Source organism: Grampus griseus, assembly GCF_964374135.1.
Source record: "Grampus griseus genome assembly, chromosome: 11".
NCBI lineage: Eukaryota > Metazoa > Chordata > Mammalia > Artiodactyla > Delphinidae > Grampus > Grampus griseus.
In genome coordinates, this window is record NC_139005.1 from 38,898,312 (window position 1) to 38,921,901 (window position 23,590).

General features: G+C 45.1%; 2 protein-coding genes across 3 annotated transcripts; one reads left to right on the forward strand and one right to left on the reverse strand.

Annotated features, from left to right (window-relative positions):
• Positions 1-201: 201 nt before the first annotated feature.
• On the forward strand, positions 202-1,017 carry H1-7 (H1.7 linker histone; the record flags this gene model as incomplete). Its single annotated transcript, XM_082666151.1, has 1 exon — positions 202-1,017. One exon carries the CDS (start codon positions 202-204, stop codon positions 1,015-1,017), a length of 816 nt encoding a protein of 271 aa, XP_082522277.1.
• A 4,979-nt stretch (positions 1,018-5,996) lies between these two features.
• Positions 5,997-19,145, reverse strand: ZNF641 (zinc finger protein 641). Of its 2 annotated transcripts, none has more exons than XM_082665334.1 (6): positions 19,013-19,145; positions 16,135-16,343; positions 15,420-15,511; positions 14,099-14,228; positions 13,187-13,300; positions 5,997-12,317 (listed from the first exon to the last, which is right to left on the reverse strand). In XM_082665334.1, the coding sequence occupies exons 2-6, from the start codon at positions 16,316-16,318 to the stop codon at positions 11,563-11,565; spliced, it is 1,275 nt and encodes a 424-aa protein (XP_082521460.1). In that variant the 5' UTR covers positions 16,319-16,343; positions 19,013-19,145; the 3' UTR covers positions 5,997-11,562. The 2 variants fall into 2 exon arrangements, with proteins under 2 accessions (XP_082521460.1, XP_082521461.1); XM_082665335.1 differs by lacking the exon at positions 19,013-19,145 and adding an exon at positions 18,951-18,993.
• Between the last annotated feature and the right edge of the window lie 4,445 nt (positions 19,146-23,590).

The following is a 23,590-nucleotide window of genomic DNA, read 5'->3' on the forward strand; positions in this document are numbered from 1 at the left end:
TTGGTTTAGACCTAGAAGGAAGTGGCGTCTGATTGGCTATTCAAAGTGAGAAAGACCCGCTACCTGGTTGGAATCTGCCGCCCTCTTACTAGGACGTGACGTACCTGCCTTTGTGACGTGGCCCAGCCAGCCTCAGCCTTAGCTCACACCTTGGTGAGTGAGGTCCAAAGCCAGCGGCCCCGCGGAAGTGGGAGCGGGGCCATGGCTGAGGGGGCCGAGACCATGGGCGAATCCCAAGGTGCTGACGTTAAAACCCAGCAGACCACGGAAAACGTCCTCGGGGGACCGCCGAGGCGGGGCCCGCTCTCCGTGCTCAAAGTGTCCCAGCTGTTGCTCCAAGCCATCGCTGCACACAAAGGGCTGACTCTGGCAGCTCTCAAAAAGGAGCTCAGAAATGCCGGCTACAGAGTGAGCAGGAACTGCGGCCACCACTTGCACGAAGGGTCCGGATCTCGTGTGAAGGGCACCCTCCTCCGGGTCAGCGGCAGCGACGCCGCCGGCTGCTTCAGGGTCTGGAAGATTATGAAGTCGAAGAGAAAGCCGGGACGCCAGAGTTTGGAGGAGGGTGTCCGCTCGCCCAGGAGAACCCTTCTCTGGACGCGGAGCCCACGCAGGCGCTGCGGGAGACGCAGGGCGGCCAAGAAGGCCCAGGAAGTGTGGAGACAGAGCTTGAGGGCAGACATGAGGATGAGGAGGCTAAGGCCAAGGGCCAGGGAACCGGTGAGTTCCAGAGCCAAGGAGGAAGGGAGGGCCAAGGCAGTGGACGAGGGGAGAGGACGGACCGAGAAGGAAGACATCAGGCCCAGGACCCCAGACAAGAAGAGGCCACGCTCGAAGCCCAGGGAAGCAAAGAAACAGGCCCCGGAGAAGCCGGTGAAATGTACCATCCAGAAGCCAACCTCCGTTAAAACCGACAGGGCTTCGAATAGGCGGGGGAGGACTCGTGACCCAAGGGCTGCTCGCACAAAGACTTCCATTAAATCTGAAGGTCCTCAGAATGCAGCCAGGAATCCATAGTGCGGGAGCAACTTCCCTTCCTCCGGGCACAGATGCCTTTCCCCGCAGGCTCCAATGAGAGCAGCTCCATACTCACTGAAATGGGCAAAACTATTTACAAGACCTTTCCACCACATTGTGTCTGTTTCCTCTCTGCCGCACCTGGAAGGGAAAGGGTGGGTATTGAGGCGAGACCTGTAGCAGAAGCATGACGGGTGAAGAGAGAAAAAGGAGTTGAGATTCGGTTCCTGTTGCAGGAGCCAAGAAAATGCCTTTCAGAAGGAAAGAAAACAGGTAGAAGAAAGCCAGCAACTTCATGGGATTAGACGAAGTGTTGAATTAATGTTAGATACCCTAGCAAATACATATTGAGTTCTGGGGGGACGGGCATGTAAGGAGAGAAGTGTGGGCATCACTGGGGCAAGAGAAGAATAGACAGCCTTTAGGCTAAGTGGTCCCACTGATCCAAAGTGTTCTTACCTGAAATTCCTTTTAGGAAAAAATCCCTTCTCCCAAAATTGATTGTAATGGGTTGGTAGTTTTTGCCCTGATTTGATAATTGTTTTAACTTAGAAAATATGTCTCATATGTTAATCCTTAGTTAAGTAACAGTGTGTGTGAAAGCTAGCACAAGGCTTGACACATGGTAGGTGCTTATCACAGAGAGTTAAATATGAGTATAACTAATTTGTGATGGAGTGATAATGTGCTACAGCAGAAAACTACACTGGATCAGTACTTAATGAGACCAGGATTCTAGTCAGAGTTCTGCCACTCTGACCTTAGCTGAGTTATTCACTTAATCATTCATGGTCTTGGTTTCCTTCTCTGTAAAAAAAAGTTGGAATTGGACTAGGATTATTTTAGGTGATATTAAGTGTCAGCAAAATGATAAGAGGGACTTAGACATCATGGTATATGCTTTGATTGACAAAATGCATTAAGGGAATTATCAACTGGGAAAGTAATAGCTCCTAGAGAGGAAACTATTAAGATATACAGAATGCATATCAGAAATATAAGACGGAGAAGGCTAAATAATGAATAGCTAGGTCTTTGCTCTTCTTAAAAAAACAACATGTACTAAGCATTATATACCAAATTGGAGCAAATGTACGATTTCTTTGGGTTCTGAAAGCAGGGCTTAAGCACAGTGCGAGTAGTTCTCAGGCCATAGGCCATGACAGGACACAGAAATGATGCCTAGGGAAGTAAACATCAGTGTTTTTTTAGAGTATACCTGACCAGTCTTTCCCCAGGAAAGTCTGATATCTTCTACAAGGGGGAACAGGATTTGTATTTAAAACAAACAGACTTAAGTGATGCTGATATTCACTCTCACACCCTTAAATGGGAATCACTGCTTTAAGCCTATACAGTGTAACAGCAAAATGCTTGCAGTGTATCTCATCAATAGATGATTTGAACTTTGAAATCTGCCCCTGCTGTAGTTAGGTTTATTGTGCACTTGAATTGTCTGTGAGTGGCAGAATGAAGCAAACGGTCAGAAAATAGACACCTGAAAAGAGATAATGAGAAACATTGTCTATAGAACACAGAACAAAATTAATCAAATGCTCTTATGATAGCCAGATGTATTGCTCCTTCATAGTCCCAGGATGTTTTTACCTAAAGAACAAGATGGTCTGGAATTAGAAATCCTTTTCCCCTAAGTTAGGATGGGAAGGACACTGACAACAATTTGTTTTCTAGATTTCCTAAGAATCTTCATGCTTCTGTTTGTATTATGATGATTTCTTCATTTAAGCAAACTTCATTCACTCAGTAAACTTATCAAATTTATTAAGTGCCAGACTTATATAACTTACATAGCTAACAATGGTCATTTCAGATTATTTTTCATTGATAAGCTTTAGGGTGGTTCTAATGAAATATGAGAAATGACCTTAACTCATAGGTAGGCTATCCAGATTATCTAGACCATACTTCTGTGGAAGAAATTCCTAAGAATAACTCATCTCATCCCTGTTGTTCACAAATGACTAAGTGTCTGCGAGAGTCTAAACCCTTTGCTGGGACTAAAGATGGATAAAACATAATCCCCACTTTTCAGTGCTCACATTCTAGTGGCATATTCGGGTATTTAACCTTGGTCAGAGCAAATAGGACATCCCTGACATCAATTCTTTGCTCTTCTTTTATCTCAACTGCCTAGTGTAACGATGATCAGAAAATTGTTGGACTTTAGAGTTGTAATGTCCTCTAGCATCAAATATTCAATAGTTGTTGAAAAAAAATACAAATGGCCTTTAAAAATGTGAAAAAAGTGGGCTTCCCTGGTGGCGCAGTGGTTGAGAGTCTGCCTGCCGATGCAGGGGACGCGGGTTCGTGCCCCGGTCTCGGAGGATCCCACGTGCCGCCGAGCCGCTGGGCCCGTGAGCCATGGCCGCTGAGCTTGCGCGTCCGGAGCCTGTGCTCCACAACGGGAGAGGGCACAACAGTGAGAGGCCCGCGTATACCGCAAAAAAAAAAAAAAAAAAAAAAATATATATATATATATATATATATATATATATGAAAAAAGTGTAACTTTACTCATAAGGGAAATGCACATTAAAACAATAAGACAGCATTTTTAATCTAAAATGTTTAAGAACCTACTCCATTGGTGAGGCTGTGGGGAAACAGGCACTCACATACAATGCTAGTGGGAGTGTAAATCTCCATGACCCCAGTGGAAGAAATTTGGCTTTCAGAATTACAAATTCAGATGTCCTTTGACCCAGTGGAACCACTTTTAGGAATTTACCTTTTAGATATTAATGCATTTGTGAAAAGACTTATGTCCAAGGTATTTACTGCAGCATTGCACTAAATGATATTAATGGAAATATCACTAGGGGACTGGTTAAACTGTGAACCTTCAATACAGTGAAACAGCATACAGCTACAAAAAGGGGGAGATTCTCTATGTATTGTTATGACAAGCTCCCCAAGATAAATTAAGTGGAAAAAATTCAAGACATTGAGTATACAGACTACCTTTTGTGTAAAATGAAGGAAAACATATCTCTTTGCAATTGTATAAAGAAACTCTGGAAGATTACACACAAAAAATCTAAGTGGTTCTCTATTGTGAGGGAAGGTGATGGGAATTGTAGGAAACACATAGAAATGTGTTTCATTTAACACATTTTCAGATTCGTATAAATTGTAACTTGTTCAAAAAGAAGGTAGAAATTTCCACATAATTGTCAGTTATAGCTTTTTCGTTTATAAGGTGGTTTATACTTTCGCATGCACTATTTCATTTTACTTCACTACAATCTCTTAGATTTTAAATTAAAAAGCTAATGTTTAGAAAATGTACAATTTAGAAATTGACTTTTAACTGCAAATCCAGTGCTCTCTTCACTACAGTTATAGATGTTGAGTGGGGCCTCACCATCTACTCATTAGCTCTACATCTTTTTTTATGTAGGGAAAGGTCAGAAGTTTAGAATTCATTTATACACTTGAGTGTTTTAATAATTTAGCGGTTTCTTGTAGGGAAAAGTGTTCTCCAACACATTGGGGGGAGTGTGTTTTCAGAACATGAAAATATTTCCATTTGTCAGTGGTCTCAAAGCAATAGATTTCTCCTATTCTTCTTTCTCCTCTGAGGACTTCTAACATGGCAAGGCTGTCTGGTTGGGCTGCAGATCCAGCCAAAACCTAAGGGCCTAGCAAGGACAGGAAGACAGGTTGCTTGGGGAATTAATTGATGGACACCATGCTGGAAAGGACTTTAAAAAAGCCAAAGAATTTGGAAGAGAGGAACTGAAGACTGACGGAGTGTCAGCATGAGTCCTGTCAATGCTAGGAAAGACACTGATAGGAGAGTAAGTAGAAGGAAGTCAGGATTTCAGTCGACCACTGGAACTGGCTGAGAGAACAGGCCCATCAATGAACAATCACAGTTGTGTTTCTCCTCCCTCTGTCAGTTCCTTCCCTCTTCCCCTTTTTGGTTAGGGGAAAGATCAGACATGTCAAACGTTTTACTCCAAGTGCCTGGGGAGGGGGGGAGTAAGAGTGAACGCAAGAAAATAATGAAACATATGCAGTACGAGGCAGGTAGCAAAACAGCCTGGCTGGTGTTAAGAAAGCTGCAGAGGCAGATCACCCCCTAAGCAGTAGGACTGAAGCTCTTGAAGGCAACTCCCATGAAGAAGAGCAAAGCCTTTGGGCTGCACCCAATGCCTGCAAAGTGATTCCCTCTCCCCACCCCAGTGAAGCTCCATGGGTGAGAGGCCATGTCAGTGGGTCACAGGCTGGTGGTTTTACCCAGGCCAGGTTTCCATGTTTTTTCCCCACACTGTTTCTTACCCTGTCCTCTTGATACCCTCTACCAGATGCCCATCCTCTTCACGCTCAAAGGTGAATGCATCTGGTGGACCCAGTTCCTGTCTAACCCCAACTGTGCAGGTTTCCTCTGGCTCCCCCCAAACCTCCAATAATTGCAAATTTGTCTAGGGGGTCAGTTCAGTCACCACCACCACCTCAGGCTCCAGACTCAGGCTCAGCACTCTAAGGGTCTCTCAAGAGTGGATCAGCCCTTAAACGACCCTGAGATGGAAGGCGTCCTTAAATTCATGTGCTAGGCCCTCACTCAGCTCACCCTTGGCCCGGCCTGCTCAGCACTCTGCTCCCTGAGGCTCCAGAATGGGTTGCCTCCCTAGTTGTTGGGAGTGACATCTGGGAGCCAAGACACTAGGAGGGAGGTGGGGAGACCTAACTTGTGGTATCTTGAGGTGTGTGTTTTGGGAGGGGCAGCGAGGGGGCTCCTGCATGGCTGCATGACTCCCCCTGGAGCCATCTGGTGTTTCCCACTCTGCTGCAGCCTTTTTATCAGGAGAGAAGAGCTGAGAATGGAAGGGAGAGGAGAGGATGGAGAAAGGAAGTCAGCGACACAGCCAATACATCCTTTATTCAACTGACAGGGATCATACTGTATTATAGATCTCTAAAGATACAGATGAAGGTCCCTGGTTGGGTAATCAATGGGAAGTTCACTGTCCATCAGAGGGAACCAAGTCAGACAATAGCTAGAAATCTGGCAGGCACTAGGCTGTTGGGCTGGATGGCCAGTGGGCATACACCCCCAGAGTTGCCTGGAAGAGGGTCCCTTGGCGCACAGTGTCCTGAGGTGTGGCAGGAAAGTGGTGGCAGTGGAGGGGTCGGCTGAGGAACATGCTAAGTACAGGGGCCATCACCATACTCAGTCTCCCAGGCCTGGGACAGCCAGTGCCTGGGACGTAGTAAGCATGCAAAAAATGGAAACTTCATCAAGGGAAGAAGAGCCTGTAGGGAGGGAGTAAAGAGCCTGGATTTGGCAGTACAGGCAACCTTGGCCAAGTCCAGATGTGCGGAGATGTGTATGAGAGAGAGAGGTAGAGTGGGGAGATGGCAGCTGAGATGCTACAGCCAAGCCAAGAATCTGAGGGAAGAAAGTGGGAAATATGAGCAATGGACTCTACTTAGGCTTGAAGATGACAGAAAAGAAACGGGACGATAGGCAGAGGGACAGGTAGCAAGTGGGCTCACGATGGAATGGAATTGGCTAGAAACTTGAAGTGAGAAACTATAATGGAAGAAGGATAGGAATTGGGAAGAACAAATACCCTTGGAAAGGTGTGGCATTCCCCAGGCAAAACAAAACAGAAAGCCAGACCAACTGAAAAACAGAAGTGGGAGTGAAGAGTGGAGGAAGAGCTCTGCTTACTGGGTGGAGGCTGTGGCAGGAAAGGAGAGAGGGAGAGCCTGAGGCCTGGAATTGAAGAAAGCTGTAGCCACCCTTCTCTGCCTTAGGAGACAGGGGTTGATTGCCTCCCCCAAAGAAACCTGGGTTCACTCTAACCTTCTGACGCTGCAGAGCCCCACAGAGGTGGCAGGTTTGCAACTATCTTCATGGGTATGTCTAGGAGAGGGGGTGGAGGAGGTATCAGGGCCAGGGCCTGCAAGACAGATCCTTTCCTGTAGCCTGAACTGGACAGAATCTTCAAAGCAGGAGGAAGCAGTTTTGACATAGGTACCATGGCTTAATTGGTTACAACCTCTACCTAGTAAACAGAGTCTAGGTTCAAATCTTGCTTGTGTCATATCTTACTAAATGACCCTGGTTTCCTCTTATGTCCTGGGGGCTCTCTAATACTCCTGCTGCCCTTGCCCATGATTTGGGTTGGCCAAATCATGGTTAGGAATCCTCTGCATGGCCCCTTATTGGTCTCCAGTGCAACTGTGGGGTAGGAATACGTGGGTCCTTAGGGGCTTGGGACAGATGGCCTTACTCTCTACCTTTGTGCTAAATGCCCACCCCGCCTACCTCCAGGGCAACTTATTAGGCCTGAAAAAGGACCAGATAACTAACAAAGGAGGACCATTTCTTTGGATTTTTCGGTTTTACATTGGATTTACCTTCTTTGAGGTGTCTGCTCCTTTTTGTCTTTTCAGATTTCTAGACCCATGAATTCTCAATACCCATTTAAGAAGCTCCAGCCCCAACCAATTACAACAGCTTGGTAGTTACCCCACCACAGTTTCTGAAATTGGTGACTAACCCAGTTCTTTCACTGACTTAAGGGTGGGGGAATAACTTGGGACTCGAGAGGAATTGAACTGAGGAGCAACTACCCTAGGATTTTGCAGAAAATAAATCTGAGAACAGGGGTGTGAAGATTCCATCTCTCCCTATTTGAAGACGGTGAGGAACCACTGATTAAAATGGAATTTGAATCTCCTAGCCAGTGGTTCTTAAACTTAAGCCTACATCAAATACCCTGGTTAAAAGGCATGTTAAAAGACCGATTCCTGGGTTCCATCCCCAAAGTTTCTGATTCAGTTTGTCCAGGGTGAGAATTTGCATTTCTAAGACAAGTTTCAGGTGATATTGATGCTTCTGGTCCGAAGATTGCATTTTGAGATCCATGGCCTAGTACAGCACTCTGAGGAATAGAAGTAAACTTTGCCATCTCAGGATCTCTAAGGGGCCTAAGGGAATAGATTTCACTTTTCCATTGTTGCCCAACCCCACTCACCCCCATCCAGTGTACTCAACTGAACAGAGATGGAAAGAACTTGTCTTCTGGAACCTCTGGTTCTGAGTCAGGGCTCACCTTGCCCTTGATGGAAATAGGAAACAGTGGTTTGACTGTAGGAGTGCTGGAAAAGGGAGGATTTTGTCCCCAGTCATCACCCCTTTGCTCCCTGAAGGCGTAACATCACTTTAACAAGGGAAAATCTTTTCCCTTTTCCACTTCCACTATCAGAACTACAGTTTAAAATGTAGATAGTTCTGAGAAAGCTAACCCTTTGGTTACAATCTCCATTGTAAGGGATTCTTTGCAGAGATACTCTGATGGGGTGGAAAGGCAAGGATACTTGGGCTCTGAATAGGGTAGAGGCACCACACAGAGGGAAAAAGGTGACAGGTCCCTAAAGATGGACTTCCCTATTTTACATTTTGCTCAGAGAGAACACGGAGATATTTTTTATTTAAAGGGGATAGGATAGGGTAGACATGTGGCAGAGGCAGTTGGGAGGAAGATGGGAGTATTCCCTGTGGGAAAAACCACTCAAATCTCTTTGCCCAGCTGATGGCTGTTGCTTATTTTATTTTTCGTCCAAGGGAAGTGGTGTTGGACGGAGGTAGAGAAGACAGCAGTACAGCAGAAATGACCTAAAGGGATGCCCCTTCTGCAGAATGCCCTTAGACGCCATGCTGCCTTTCAGTTGGGTGCTATGAGTGCACCTACACTTTGGGGGCTTCACTTTCTCACCTTACAATTACTAAAGCAGATCAAAGGCTGGAGGTTAACACCTGGTCGTTAAGAGGCATGATCCGATGGTACGGACAGTCACCTCATACAAGTCTTTAAAACAAGGTTCGTGAGGAGCTGGATTTGTCAGCATGTCATATGAATTTTTTAAAAAACATAAAGTAGAATGTAAGCACTACCCTTCAAGTCATTAAAGACTAGACACTCCTTATATCCTGTTGCCTCTGGTATCTTAGTCCTTAAAATGTTTAGTGATCCTTGCCTTGTAATTCTTGACACAAATATATAATGACCATATTGGGTCAGGGTGACTCCCTTTCTGTGACCCCTGTTTAGTGACTCCATGGATGAGCTCTGAACCTGTTAAATGTGTATGCAAAACTAAGTGAATTACTAAGATCTTTTTTTCCTCAAAAGTGAGTTTCTGGTTTTTATCAGATTCTCAAAAGGGCCTGTGATCCAAAACAGGTACTGAACCATTGCTCACAAAGAGCTGATGTGTATTAATGAATGAGGCATAGTGGGAGGGTAAAAGAAATGGCATAGTCCAGTTTTGCCAGTGGAACCCAATATTTTCCTGTGCCCTGGGGCATCTCCTAATACTGATCCTAAAATGCTCCTGTCTCTGAGGACCTGGGACAAGGATGCCTTACAAAGGGCTGGCCATTTTGCTCTATTCATAGGAACATAAGCAAGAGAAGTACATTCTGGGCAAAGAGGGAAGGTTGCTCTGAGTAGAAGGGAGGTTGGGGCTGGGTTGCTCAAGTCATATCCACTCTAAGAAGCCCAGTGAGCAAAATGACCCTATTTTTGGCTCCATTTGGGCCCAGGACTCTAAGGAGCTATGATTCACCCAGTTTTTCCTAAGGAAGTGGAACAGTCATTAAACTAGACTGTTGCAGCTAACTTCCTCTTGCCTCTCTGGTTAATTCCACCAACTGTGGTTGAGAAACGTGTGTTAAGGAAAAACCGGAATCTAAGCATTAAAGAGAAAATATCCCACTTCCATCCTCTTTGCTTTTCTCCCTCCCTAACCCCAAACTGTTCTTACATACAAGGTAATTTTTAAATGATAAGATTGGTATTAACACATCATCAACAAAGAGAAACAATGACCAACTCATCAACTAATGGATGCTAGAATACTTATGCAAGTTCTGGAGTTAAGAGTCTTAGTGCAGACACCTTTCCAGAATTGGGAGGAAAATCAACCAGAAAGCTCATTACCCTGCATCAGCTGAATAGCTAAGCCACAGCCATTTCCCCTAAAGTTCTGTTTAGGGGAATGAGATCCACAAGAATAACTCTGCCCCCTTGATGAGGCAGTCAAGGTCAAACAAGAGTGACGATAACAACCTGCAGGCACTGTGACTCCTGCCTTAATTTCGCAGCACTTCAAACAAGACCAAAAAATCCACTAAGCACAAAGCTTCTATATGTACCTTGCTTAAAATCAATTAAGAAACAGCTCACCTCACTGAGGATGTCTCTTTCTCTCTCCACTTTGGCAAAAAGAATCTGTGGCCCAGAGATTCAGACCTAGACTTAAATATCCACAGTTGTCTTGATCTCAGTGATACTGGGGAAGGCTTTATATCTCAACTCCCACAACTTAACCCTTTCCACTAGGGCTCCCTTGATCACTCAGCTTACTTACTATCTTGAAACAAAACAAAAAAATCCTTACAATCCCCACTACCCTCATCCCCAGAACATAGCCCCTAGAAAATCTAGCTTATACAGTTTGCACTTTGCATGCTCTCTTCAAAGACCCTGCACACAGATACACAGACACATAAAGACACTGTCAAGAGGAAAGGGGTCTGTTCAAGGGGATAAAGTATTTTTCTTCTGTGTGGGCCTGGGTTACTTGGGGGTATAAGGTCCATCTCTTAGCACTGTAGTGTGGTCTCTCAGCTGGATATATGTATACACAGGGTGAAGGGAGCAGGAATAGGGGTGAGAAGGTTATTGTTTCTGTTTTTCAGCAGGTTGGGTGAGAGGTGTGGATGTATGTTCAGATGATCGGTGTAAGGATGATGGGCCCACACAATAAGAAGGTCGGCCCCTCAGCTTTCATCTGGATAAAAAAGGGGGCTCTGGGTGCCTGATCACTATCTCTTTCCTGTTTCCTCGTTACTCTCTAACCCAGTGTTCACCAGTATGTTTCATGGAGTCACCAGTTCTGTGGGATATGAGATAAAAAGGATACTGAAGTCAAATAAATTTAGGAAACACTGCATTAAAAGAGGCTTAACCATTTGCTCTACTGCATAAATTTTCAGAGACTTTAATATGCCAATATGGTCTTTCTCTTCATATATATATATATGTATATATATAGATAGATATAGATATAGATATAGATATATAGAGAGAGAGAAAGAGAAAGAGAGAGAGAGAGAGAGAGAGAATAGTTATGTTATGGAAGGGTGATACTCAAAATATTTAACGACTGGTATGGCATAAGCTCCAACCAACCAATCCAAGCAGTTTGGGCCTTAGCCAAAAACTGCTGGTACCACTGTACCCTGGAAAATGGGCTCAGGCTGAATATCAGCCCATGCAGTAGGCACTGTTTCCCAAAAGTTTTGCCCAAAAAACTCTACTTTATGTGGCATCTCATAGAACTGGTGAGAAATACTCTGGCCAATGCTGGAACCTCATCTTTCTAGGGATGGACTGGGACTCATGACTCTGGCCACGGGGGTGCAGGAGAGGGTCAGCTCTGGCAGAGACTCCTGGTAGCACCGGTTGAAAGATGTGACCACAGCTGCAACAGAAACAGATTTTAAAAGACAGATGTCCCTCTGTCCCAGCTGCTCCGGGGACTCTGTCCCTGGTGGGTCAGCAGGTGCCTGTCCAGGTGATGTTTACGGCCGAAGCTCTTCTCACAGCGCGGGCACTGGAAGGGCTTCTCCCCGGTGTGCGTCAGCCAGTGTCTCACCAGGTGGTGCCGTCGGCCAAAGCTCTTCCCACACTCAGTGCACACGTGGCACTTCGGCACTGGGGGAGCGCGCTGCCGCTTCCGAGCCCCAGGGCTCTCTCCAACCTCTTGGCCCTTGCAGGACTTGCCTTCTGCATGTACTCTCTGGTGGCTGGCCAGATGGGAGTTGCATCGGAAATTCTTGCCACACTCAGAGCACTTGCTGGGTTTGTCATGTAGGTGGGTTTTCTGGTGTCGGATCAGGTGATGTCTTCTCCCAAAGCTCTTCTCACACTTGAGGCAGCTATAGGGCCTCTCCCCAGTGTGTGTTTGCTGGTGCCTGGCAAGGTGGGAGCCCCACACAAACTGTTTCCCACACTGGGGGCACGTGTGCGGTCTTAACAGGGAATCCATTTCTGTGCTACACAGAAGGTTTGAGAAGCTATCTTCCTGAAGAAATGGTGGGCCAAGGAGCATGCCTCTGGAGCTCCTGGGCATGGAATCCCAGCTCTCATCCTGCTCTGGGTTCCAGAGAACGGTATCTTCAGACACACTAGATAACATTCTGGGAGGTTCTGCTTCTAGTTCAGGGGTATCCCCTTCGTGCTCACTTCCATCTCCTGTGGAGAAGGGAAAATACCGACCCCAAGAGGGGAGTCACAAGGGAGTACCCCAGAACCTGAGTCAGAGGTGAGGTTGTATGATGCCTATTAGGGCCTAAACCTCACCCCATAAAGGCTGAGAGAACAGATTTTAATGTTGTATAAGACAGTGCAAGAGGTACAGAGGTTAAAAGCCTAGGCTTAGGAGACAGATACCCAATTTCGAATCTCAGCTTTCCCACTTAACTTCTGTAGGCTTTCATTTCTTCTTCTGTAAAATGGGAATCATTATAAGATAGATGTTATAAGACAGATAGTACCTGCATATAGTAAGCACTAGTAAATGGTCCATGCTATTGTTGTTACTTATTTATTACTGTTATTTATTTAGCACTTAAAAAAAAACTATTAATCACCATCTTCCTGCCTAAGCATAGATGGAGAGAGTTAAGAAACGTGCTACAATCATCACTGGCTGGGTGACCACCTGTCAGCACTAGAGACACTGTGGAAGGCATTTCCACAATGGGTGGCAGGTTGAACAACCACAACAATTAACATTTACTGAGTGCTTATTATGTGGCTGGTACTGTTCTACTATGGTTACATATTTAAATCTCACGATAATTTATAGATGAGGAACCCAAAGATAAGTTAATTACTTTTCCAAGGTTCCACAGGTATGGTCCTGGATTCAGATCCACAAAGTTTAGCTCCAGAGCCTGCCCTCTAAACCACTGTGTTACACTGTCTTGCTTTTGAAGAAAAAGATCTCTAAACCTTTCAGTACTGTAACTCTCTGAGGCAGAGGACGGATTAGAGGGCCGTGTAATGATGAAACTCCAAAAGGGGTGAAGGCCGTGGCTGAGTGTGTTCTACGTCATTACCTGTATATGTGACCTTCAGAATGTCCCTCTCTTCTAAGTCCTGGGGGTCAGGAACCCATTGCTCTTCCCCTCCTTCTAGTTGAGAAAGCATGTCCAGTTTGGGGATTGGAAATCCTGCCCATGGGAAAGGAAAACAGAGATGTCAATTAGTTCAACCGTAATTCTCATTTCTGAAAAAAGCTGTTTCCTAGATTATTCCCTGGAACTCTATAGATAAAAGAAAGGCCAGGGGACTTCCCTGGTGGTACAGCGGTTAAGACTCCATGCTCCCAAGGCAGGGGGCCCCGGTTCGATCCCTGGTCAGGGAACTAGATCCCGTGTGCCGCAGCTAAGACACAGTGCAACCACATCAGCAGAGAAATACTAAAACATGAAAAGATAGAAGGCCAGATACAAGACTTTCCCTCTTCCCCCCTCCCGTTTCTGTTCAGTCCCTCTTCTTTCTTTCAGAAAATCATACTTTCTTCCCAATGAGTGCTTTCTTCCACTCAAATTTCAAATACTTCCAGTCCCACTGTCTTTTCTGGTCATAACTTCACTTAATTAGCCCTACTGCAGCTGTCTCACCACCTACACTCCCATCTTTCCCTAGGTGGTTTCTGAGTTTCCAAGGACTCAGTTCCATCTCTTAGATGTCCTTCTCTCTGCTTTGAAAGAACCTCCCAATTCCCAACCAAGAAGAGCCTAAAGTTCTCTTCTCTAATAATTCACATCATTTTGTTGTTTTTAAAAATATGACACTTTACTTCCATTCCCTTTGAATTAACTCTAGCATTCTTTCTCTAGTGGAAGCTTAGACAGATTCTCTGCCTAGAAAAGAACCCCAAATAGACGCTCTCCAACAGCCCTGGAGCAGACGACTCCATTCTCCCAGAGCACAGTCATTTAGTGGCTGGGGAAGGTCATGCTTACTTAGAGAGACTACTATCCCACAGTTTTCCTGCATGACGTATTCTCCATAAAAGTCTGTCTGAGAAGGGTCCAGGCTCCGCCACTCCTCCTGAGAGAAACACAGTGACACATCCTTGATGGTTACCAGGCCCTGAAACAAAATGTAGCATCATCTGTCAGCAGCTGTTCCTTAAGGGAAATGGGTTCTCAGTATAAAAGGCTGAGGTAGTAGTAGAGGGGAGAGGGCAAGAGAGTGTCTAGAAAAAGAACTGCCCAGAGGTCCCTGGGCAGGGCATATGGTTTTGGTGAAGAGGAAATGAGGAAAGGGGTAAAGGTAATGGTCTGTGAATGAGTGAGGAAAACGGCTGTAGAGGATTTTCCCAAATTGGGACCATGAGAAGTTGGAGGTACCACAAACTCTTTGGTCCCTCTGTTTAGTTACAGGTGTCTGCCCAGTCTCTTCTCACCGGCCTTATTCTTTTCCTTGTAGAAATTGTGTCCTAGCTCCTCCTTTCTCCACTTGACCTTTCCTTTCCTATCAGCACAAAAGAATATAGAGAAAATATTCTTTCTTGCCCCCTTCCCCTATTATGCCATATCCTTGTCTTTTAAGGCAGCATAGTGTGGCAGTTAGGAGCCCAGATTCTGGAGCCAAATGACTCCGAGCTCTGCCACTTATTAGCAGTATGACCTTACACAAGTGCCTTAATCTTTTCCTGTCCAATTTTCTCATCTGTAAAATGGGGATAACTGAGTTTCTCTCAGGGTAAAATGAGTTAATATACATAAAGCACTCAGAGAACAGCAAGCATGGTAAGCACTTTGGGAGTATGGATACTACTACTACTATTATTACTGTCTTCCCACGGCTCTCCCCTTGCCTTCTGAATCTAAACCTGTTTTCTCTCTCTGGCTCTGCCCCTTTTTACATCTTTCTATCTTCTATTCTTTTCCATAAATGCTCTATCATCCACCCAATCCTGCCTACTTTATGTTCTTCTAAGCTTCCTTCAGGTCCTCTTTTCCTAATATTTCCAGATTCATTTCTTAAAGGACATTAATGAATTATTCTTAAATTCCCCCTGTGGATAGCACAGCCATCCATTAAAAAAAAAAAAAAAAACACCTAACCTCTAGGAATTCCCTTCTTCTCATCATGCCTCCATTCATTTTTTAAAACGGTATTATGAGCCCCTTGGAAAGGGACAGAATCTGTTCAGACATAAAATGGACATACCATTAGTGGTCATGTGAAATGACAAATCAATGGAATGATGCAAAGGCTGTAGAAAGGCAGCGTTGAGAAAACCCTGAGAGAGGCCAAAGGAAGAACACAGCCCACCTGTGATCCAGCTGCAAGCAGTGCAGCTGCCATCTCCCAATCTCCAGTGCTCCCTTCCTGGGGAATGGCAGGAACCCAGGGAGCCGACTGAGCTGGTGAGGGGAGAGAGGAACCATTAGACATGGAGCATCCATCTTTCCCAGTTAGAGCCTGGGCCCTATTTTAGAGGGGCTTAAGGGTCACTTTTTTTTTCTATATTTATACCCATTGGTAAGACTCCAATGCATAAATGTAGTAGAAAAGACCCTGCCTCAAAATATCCTGAAAGGGTACTGAGTGGTTGTTAGTAGAGTATTTATCTCATCCATTTCTACTCGACTAGCTGTGGTTTGAACTTATATTATTTGAATGTAATTTTCATCTTGTAAAGTGCATTTTACTGAGTGTGTTTTCCAACAGCAGTCAGTGTTTCTGTCACTTCCTTTGTCTCCCATATTTGTTACCACTAACCATGTAGCACGTGGAGGGAGTGATTATGCAAGAAACGGGAGAAGCCCAGTTACATGGTTTGCAGAATCCAGGTGTTCATTATATTAGTATTTCTGTGACCAGAGTCCAGAAGTTCCTTATATTTCTGTGACCTAGTCCTGGTACTGACTATGCTGTGCAGTCAGTCCATGGCGATTTGGGGATTTTTAACTCTACTTTTTCAACAGAGATTAGAAGACTATTCTCTGCACTGTGCTTCCCACACACACCCCCTCCGGGCTCTCACCCTTCTCCTGAAGCGACTGTGGCTCCTCTTCAAGGTCACAGCACAGGTGCTCCAGTGGCCCTGGTGCTGTCCTCCATGGCCCCTCTTCCTGGCTTCCCCTTTCCACCTGGGGCTCTGCTCCATCCAGCTGAACACTCATTGACTCCCATCCTGTCCCCAAGGCTGCAGTCTGTTCTGAAAGCATCTTTGCTACAAACCCAAATTGTGACCTGGAACAAATTCATATCTGTTATGCCCATGAAAATGGAAAGGGGTGATATTCCTAAGGGAGTTATGGAGAACAGCCCAGGGATAAAAGATGACACTGGATAGGAGGAGCTTGATGAAAGATGAACTTTAAAAGCTTGATGTGTTCCAATCAATTGAAGCTGAGCCAGAAAAGAGCAGGTGCTACATAGCAAAGTCACAAATGGTTATTTTGGGGCTGGAAGAACTTCATTTTAAAAAAAAAGAACAATTCTGGAAATTCAAAAGCTATCAATTAATTTCAACAACTGAAAATACTTAACTGGAAATTTCAACCACTGAATGTAAGCAATCTGGAAATATGCAGGACAGGATGCAAACAGACTTGCACTCAACAAAAACAGATGTAATTACACATAAGATTTTCTGCCACAAATCCCATTCTCATCAGTTAGTTTAGAATGAAATGATTACTATAGGTAGAAATCCTAGTCAAAGGGTGTATTTTTTATGAGGCTGTACCAAATGGTGCCTTACTTAGGACAAGCCTCAACAAACAGACATATAACTTGTCACTCTGTTGCAGAAAATGAGAACTGGTAGTAAATATGGTAGAAAGATCAATAACTTGGAAAGCAAGTATAAGACTCTAAAGCAACCCTAAAAGATAAGAGAAACTGTTGGTCAGTGAGGAGCTAATGTCTGATTGGGAAAAGAAAAAAAGAAAGGGTTTGGACTAGGTAGAAAAGGGGAAGCAGGTGCTGCTAACATGACCCTGGGGTGAATTAACAGCCCTGTGATTTAAGACACAGGAAAGAACCTGAGACACAGGATAGAACCAGTCAGATCTCATTATAAAAATGTACTCAATTTTAAAGAAGCGTATGGTCAAGCCAGAGTGTGTTCCATCAGAAGAAACAAAAGTGAAGAAAGGGATGGGAAATATGTACACTGGGGGAAAGTTCAAAACAGTGGACATAGTCTTCTCTTGACTAGGGAAGAAGGCTGATGAATGATGCTGCCAATGAATAAAAAGAGATGTTTTCTATCTCTATGTAGATCTCTTCTCTTGATTGCAAGAGAAGAGATTTAGGTTAGATTAAAAAAACATTCCTAATAATCCTGCAGTGCATAGGACCTGGTTGAAGGCTTTTTGCTCTGGACATCTTAGGAGCAGGACAGGTTGTGTTGTGATAGCGGTCTCCCTGCCTTACAGCAGGGAAATAGTCTATGAGACTGTGAAGAGTCCCTTTTTGCTTGGCAACGTCATATTTTTGTGATTCTTACTCAATGCCCAAGCAGTCAGAGCCAGTGAAAGTCTTCCAAAAACAGGTCAGAACCTTGGTAACTGTTCTGGCTCACTCATATCCATCCAAAAACATTTGCAAGAATCCAGGAGCCCAGGATTGGTAATGACAACTGTCAAGTTGTTTATTTTCTTGCCTATTTGTCTTCGACAAAAGAGGTAGGTGGGAACTCTAAGCTCAATGCACAGGAAGGGAACAAATTTCCCTTTCATCTCAGAAGTCCAGAGATGTCTCAGGGCCTCATGGGAGCATCCTGGACTGATTCCCAGCTTACAAGGTTTCCTTTTCAGAGAATTCTCATGAGAAAGGACAATTCCCAATAAAGCAATAAAGGAAAAGTTCCATTTTAGCTTTTTCCTCTGAATTCCAGCCCCTGTATTCACTTAACTTTTAACATGTAAAGCATGAATTCCCTCTCTTCACCAGATGTCTTCCTCATTCTCTAGCTCCGTTTGAAAGTCCTCTTTCAGGACTTTACCTCTAGGTAAATATCTGGACACCTCTGAGACCCACTTCTCCATCTCTCTCCAGCAGCAGAGTCCCTTGATAGGAAGCCTCTTTCACAGGCCAGATGTGAGCCTCTCCAGACCACTGACAGAAAACCTGTGGAAGTGCTAGCAGAAATATCAGCAAAGGAGGGGGCAGGTACTTGTCCTCAAACTGCATTTGCTAAAATATTTGCTCTCTCAGAGCCAGCATCTGGGCAGTTAAGGTGTCAGCCCTAACCTGGTTTCTCCCGGCTCCAGGATGATCCCAGGCCTACTGGAGTCGGGGTTCTAAGACTTTCACTTCCCCCTTTTCCTCACATATCTGGGGGGCATAGCACCTGCAGAAGTTGGTTTCTGCAGCAAGTGTTGTTGGATAGAGAAAGGGCCATGCTACCGAAATGAGTAGTCCAAGGACACAGGGACAGTCGCGCTGTCAGAGAAGCCTGGCCCCTGTCCCGGGCGGGGCGTGGGCGGGACGGGCGCCCGCTCCAGAGTAAGGTTGCTTCTGCCCTCCTTGTCACAGTGCCCCTGGAGAGGGTCAGATTTCAGAGAACCCGAGAGAGGCAGAGCTGGAGCAGGGGAAGTGAGGTCAGAAAACAGGTTTCTCGTGAACTGGGGCATGAGCAAGTGAAGAAAAAGGAGCCGCGGGGTAACCTGCGAGCGGTGACAGCGGTGCGAACCCGCGGGGCCTGACAGCGACGATGGGGGGACGGGGAGACGGGAGGGGCGAGCACAGAGTGTCAGTGTGGCCGACCCACATCCCCCCAGAATGGCAGCGACCCAGAGGCCGCGACGACCCTCCTCCCCGCCCCCACGGGTGACCGGCCCCACTCACCGCCCCGGGAAGCCAGGCGTCCCTCCCTCCAGCCGCAACTCCCTCCGCCCGGCCCCACTCACCCCGGTCGTCTTGGCCTGTGGCCCGGTGCCTCCCTCCCGGACGCCGCCTGCCCCTCCCCTCTGCCCTCGCTTCCTCGGAGCCGGCGGCCGCGGAGCCAGCGACAGGCGGAGACGGCGGCCCAGCGGGCGCGGGCGGGGCGGGCACAGGAAATCCCCGCCCGCTTCCGGGGCTCGGCGGCCGCGGCGGCGCCGAGGGGCGTGGGGGCCGGGGCGGGGGACGGGCTGCGCCTCCAGGGCCCCCAGGCGGCCCGGACCCGCCTCTCGGCGCCCGACGCCCCTGGACGCCGTGGGCCCAGGCGCCAGGATCCCGGCCGACCTTGGCGGCTCGACCCCGCCCTCTCCCTGACTGACCATCTTCCGTCCTGGCCACGCGGCCTCCCGTGGGGTCCTTTGCACACAGGTTCATTAATTACCTCGACATTTAACAACCTATCCTCACATGCCAACGATCGATGTGAGAGAGATTTCTCGAGACAACGGTCTGGAATTCCTCAAGGAGCTCACCTTCTAGGTTTCAGGATAGCCAGGGTGATGATAAGGGGCTGGAGAGAGCGTTGAGGAGGAGTCACTAATTCTGAACGAGGTTGACTTCACCAAGACGTGTGTCTGAAGTCGGCCTTGCGCCTGCATTGTCCAATTTGCGGGAGCCACCAGCCTCCGGATTGAGGTGTGTTGTAACATACACACCAGATTTAGAAGACTTAATTAACAAAATGTACAATAGCTAATAAGCAATATTTTGAATATGTTCGGCTAAAATGTATTGTTGATATTCACTTCACCTACTTCTTTCAACTTTTTTTTTAATACTTTATTTTTTTAACATCTTTATTGGGGTATAATTGCTTTACAATGGTGTGTTAATTTCTGCTTTATAACAAAGTGAATCAGTTATACATATACATATGTTCCCATATCTCTTCCCTCTTGCATCTCCCTCCCTCCCACCCTCCCTATCCCACCCCTCCAGGCGGTCACAAAGCACCGAGCTGATATCCCTGTGCCATGCGGCTGCTTCCCACTAGCTATCTACCTTACGTTTGGTACTGTATATATGTCCATGCCTCTCTCGCGCTTTGTCACAGCTCACCCTTCCACCTCCCCATATCCTCAAGTCCGTTCTCCAGTACGTCTGTGTCTTTATTCCTGTCTTACCCCTAGGTTTTTCATGACATTTTTTTCTTAAATTCCATATATATGTGTTAACATACGGTATTTGTCTTTCTCTTTCTGACTTACTTCACTCTGTGTGACAGACTCTGGGTCTATCCACCTCATTACAAATAGCTCGATTTCATTTCTTTTTATGGCTGAGTAATATTCCATTGTATATATGTGCCACATCTTCTTTATCCATTCATCTGATGATGGGCACTTAGGTTGTTTCCATCTCTGGGCTATTGTAAATAGAGCTGCAATGAACATTTTGGTACATGACTCTTTTTGAATTATGGTTTTCTCAGGGTATATGCCCAGTAATGGGATTGCTGGGTCATATGGTAGTTCTATTTGTAGCTTTTTAAGGAACCTCCATACTGTTCTCCATAGTGGTTGTATCAATTCACATTCCCACCAGCAGTGCAGAAGTGTTCCCTTTTCTCCACACCCTATCCAGCATTTATTGTTTCTAGATTTTTTGATGATGGCCATTCTGACTGGTGTGAGATGTATCTCATTGTAGTTTTGATTTGCATTTCTCTAATGATTAATGATGTTGAGCATTCTTTCATGTGTTTGTTGGCAGTCTGTATATCTTCTTTGGAGAAATGTCTATTTAGGTATTCTGCCCATTTTTGGATTGGGTTGTTTGTTTTTTTGTTATTGAGCTGCATGAGCTGCTTGTAAATTTTGGAAATTAATCCTTTGTCAGTTGCTTCATTTGAAAATATTTTCTCCCATTCTGAGGGCTGTCTTTTGGTCTTGTTTATGGTTTCCTTTGCTGTGCAAAAGCTTTTACGTTTCATTAAGCTTCATACGTTTCATTGTTTATTTTTGTTTTTATTTCCATTTCTGTAGGAGGAGGTGGGTCAAAAAGGATCTTGGCTGTGATTTATGTCATAGAGTGTTCTGCCTATGTTTTCCTCTAAGAGTTTGATAGTTTCTGGCCTTACATTTAGGTCTTTAATCCATTTTGAGCTTATTTTTGTGTATGGTGTTAGGGAGTGATCTAATCTCATACTTTTGTTTTTTAACATCTTTATTGGGTAATCTCATACTTTTACATGTACCTGTCCAGTTTTCCCAGCACCACTTATTGAAGAGGCTGTCCTTTCTCCACTGTACATTCGTGCCTCCTTTATCAAAGATAAGGTGACCATATGTGCGTGGGTTTATCTCTGGGCTTTCTATTCTGTTCCATTGATCTTTCTGTTTTTGTGCCAGTACCATACTGTCTTGATTACTGTAGCTTTGTAGTGTAGTCTGAAGTCAGGGAGCCTGATTCCTCCAGCTAGGTTTTTCGTTCTCAAGATTGCTTTGTCTATTCGGGGTCTTTTGTGTTTCCATACAAATTGTGAAATTTTTTGTTCTAGTTCTGTGAAAAATGACAGTGGTAGTTTGATAGGGATTGCATTGAATTTGTAGATTGCTTTGGGTAGTAGAGTCATTTTCACAATGTTGATTCTCTCTTTCAACTTTTAAAATTATGGGTACTAAGGTGTTTATATTTGCCGCTTACATTTTATTTCTACTGGACAAAGCTACCTCGAAGCATTAGACAGATTTGACTGGAAAAGATGAGAAAGGGCCTACAAAACAGAATAAACAGATTACTGTTAGAATCTGTTTATAATCTACAAATCACATTCATTACTTCATCATCTGAACAATTCTGTACAATTTTATTTTATAGACTTAAAAAATAAGTGACTCACTTAAGGTCATAGGTGACAAACATTCCTTTAATATATATTTATTTTTTGCTATGTGCCAGGCACTGTAACTAAATCCTGGAAGTCAAAGGTCCCAAAGGAATTGTCTGTCTGTGGATTCAAGAACTCAGTCTGTGGAAACACATGTCAACAAATATTTGCAATAAAATGTGACAAGTGCTGAAGTAGAGGAATATACTTTGCACTAGGAGCAAAGAAGTAAACATGTATGGGTGGGAGGTCAGAGATAGGCCTGACAGAAGTCTTGAGGGAGAGAAGAGTGGGGAGGTCTCCATTAATGAAAAAGAGGAGAATGTGGGCTTCCCTGGTGGCTCAGTGGTTGAGAGTCCAATGCAGGGGAGACAGGTTCGTGCCCCGGTCCGGGAAGATCCCACATGCCACGGAGCGGCTGGGCCCGTGATCCATGGCAGCTGAGCCTGCGCCTCTGGAGCCTGTGCTCCGCAACAGGAGAGGCCACAACAGTGAGAGGCCCGCGTACCAGAAAAAAAAAAAAAAAAAAGAGGAGAATGTGCTAGACATGCAGTTGAGGAAGGGTATAGACCATGTTGTAGAGCAGATCATAGGGTATTTGGGGGAGGTGTTAAGCCAGGATTTGTATCTCAGGTCCTGGAACTAAGTCCAGGGGTTCTTTGCATTTATGTTTCCACAGGTGAGAAATACAAGGTATGTTAATCTGGGTATGTTAACAATACCAGTGTCTCAATGGTTTAACATAATAAAAGCTTATGTTTCACATAAGTCACAGTGTGTAGCAGGCTTGTTGGAGCCAGTGGGTGGGGTGTCTGCTCCTTGCAATCATGGAAAGACCAGGTTTCTTCTATCTTGTGGTTCTACCATCCCCTGTTGCCTTGGAATCATCCAATCTGTGGGCCTCAGATAAAGGAGGAAAGCTGTGGCTGACTTATTGGAGATATCAGGGACAAGCCCTGGAAGTGCTCTCCATCATTTTCACACATTTCCTTAGCCAGAATTCATGACTAAGGTGCATGCTCATATGGTTCCACCTAACTGCAGGGTGGCTGTACAGTGTGTGCACCCCAGTAGAAAAGGAAATGGGGTTTGATGAACAATTAGCATTGCCTCTGTCACACATATAATTAAATTAAGTTAAATAACCAAGCTGTCTTTACTTGAAAGAGAGATTTGGGGAGAGCTGGCAGATTATATCAAAAGAGGAAAGAAAAAGGAGGCAAAATAGTCATCTTTGGCCTGATGGCCCAATAATGGGTCATTAATATTTAATAAACATCTACTTTATGCCAGAACTTTGTTTTTTAACATCACAGGGAAAAAAATATAAAATACCTTTATATTTAGCTTATTAGCTTTAATGTGCCATCTCTTTAGCTTTCAATCAGCAAACTGCAGATATTATCTCAGCGTGGGTTTAGGAGCATCCAGTGAGCCAAAAGGCAAAATTAGGACTTGAACCCTGGCCTTAGACTTATAATCTGGTGCACCTGTCACCAGAGTGGTACTTTACCTTTCACAGTAATATATGGACAAGTCCAAACTGCTGTGTAAGGTGGGGTAATTAAATATGCAGTGAGTAGCAGGCAGGTGATTCCATCTTTTTAACACTTTCTGGTGGAAGAGTTTCAAGATCAGCTTTGAGGGCAAAATGTAGGAACAGCATCTTGGGTAGAATCAGAAGGCAGAAGTGTACCTGCTGTGGGGTGAAGAACAC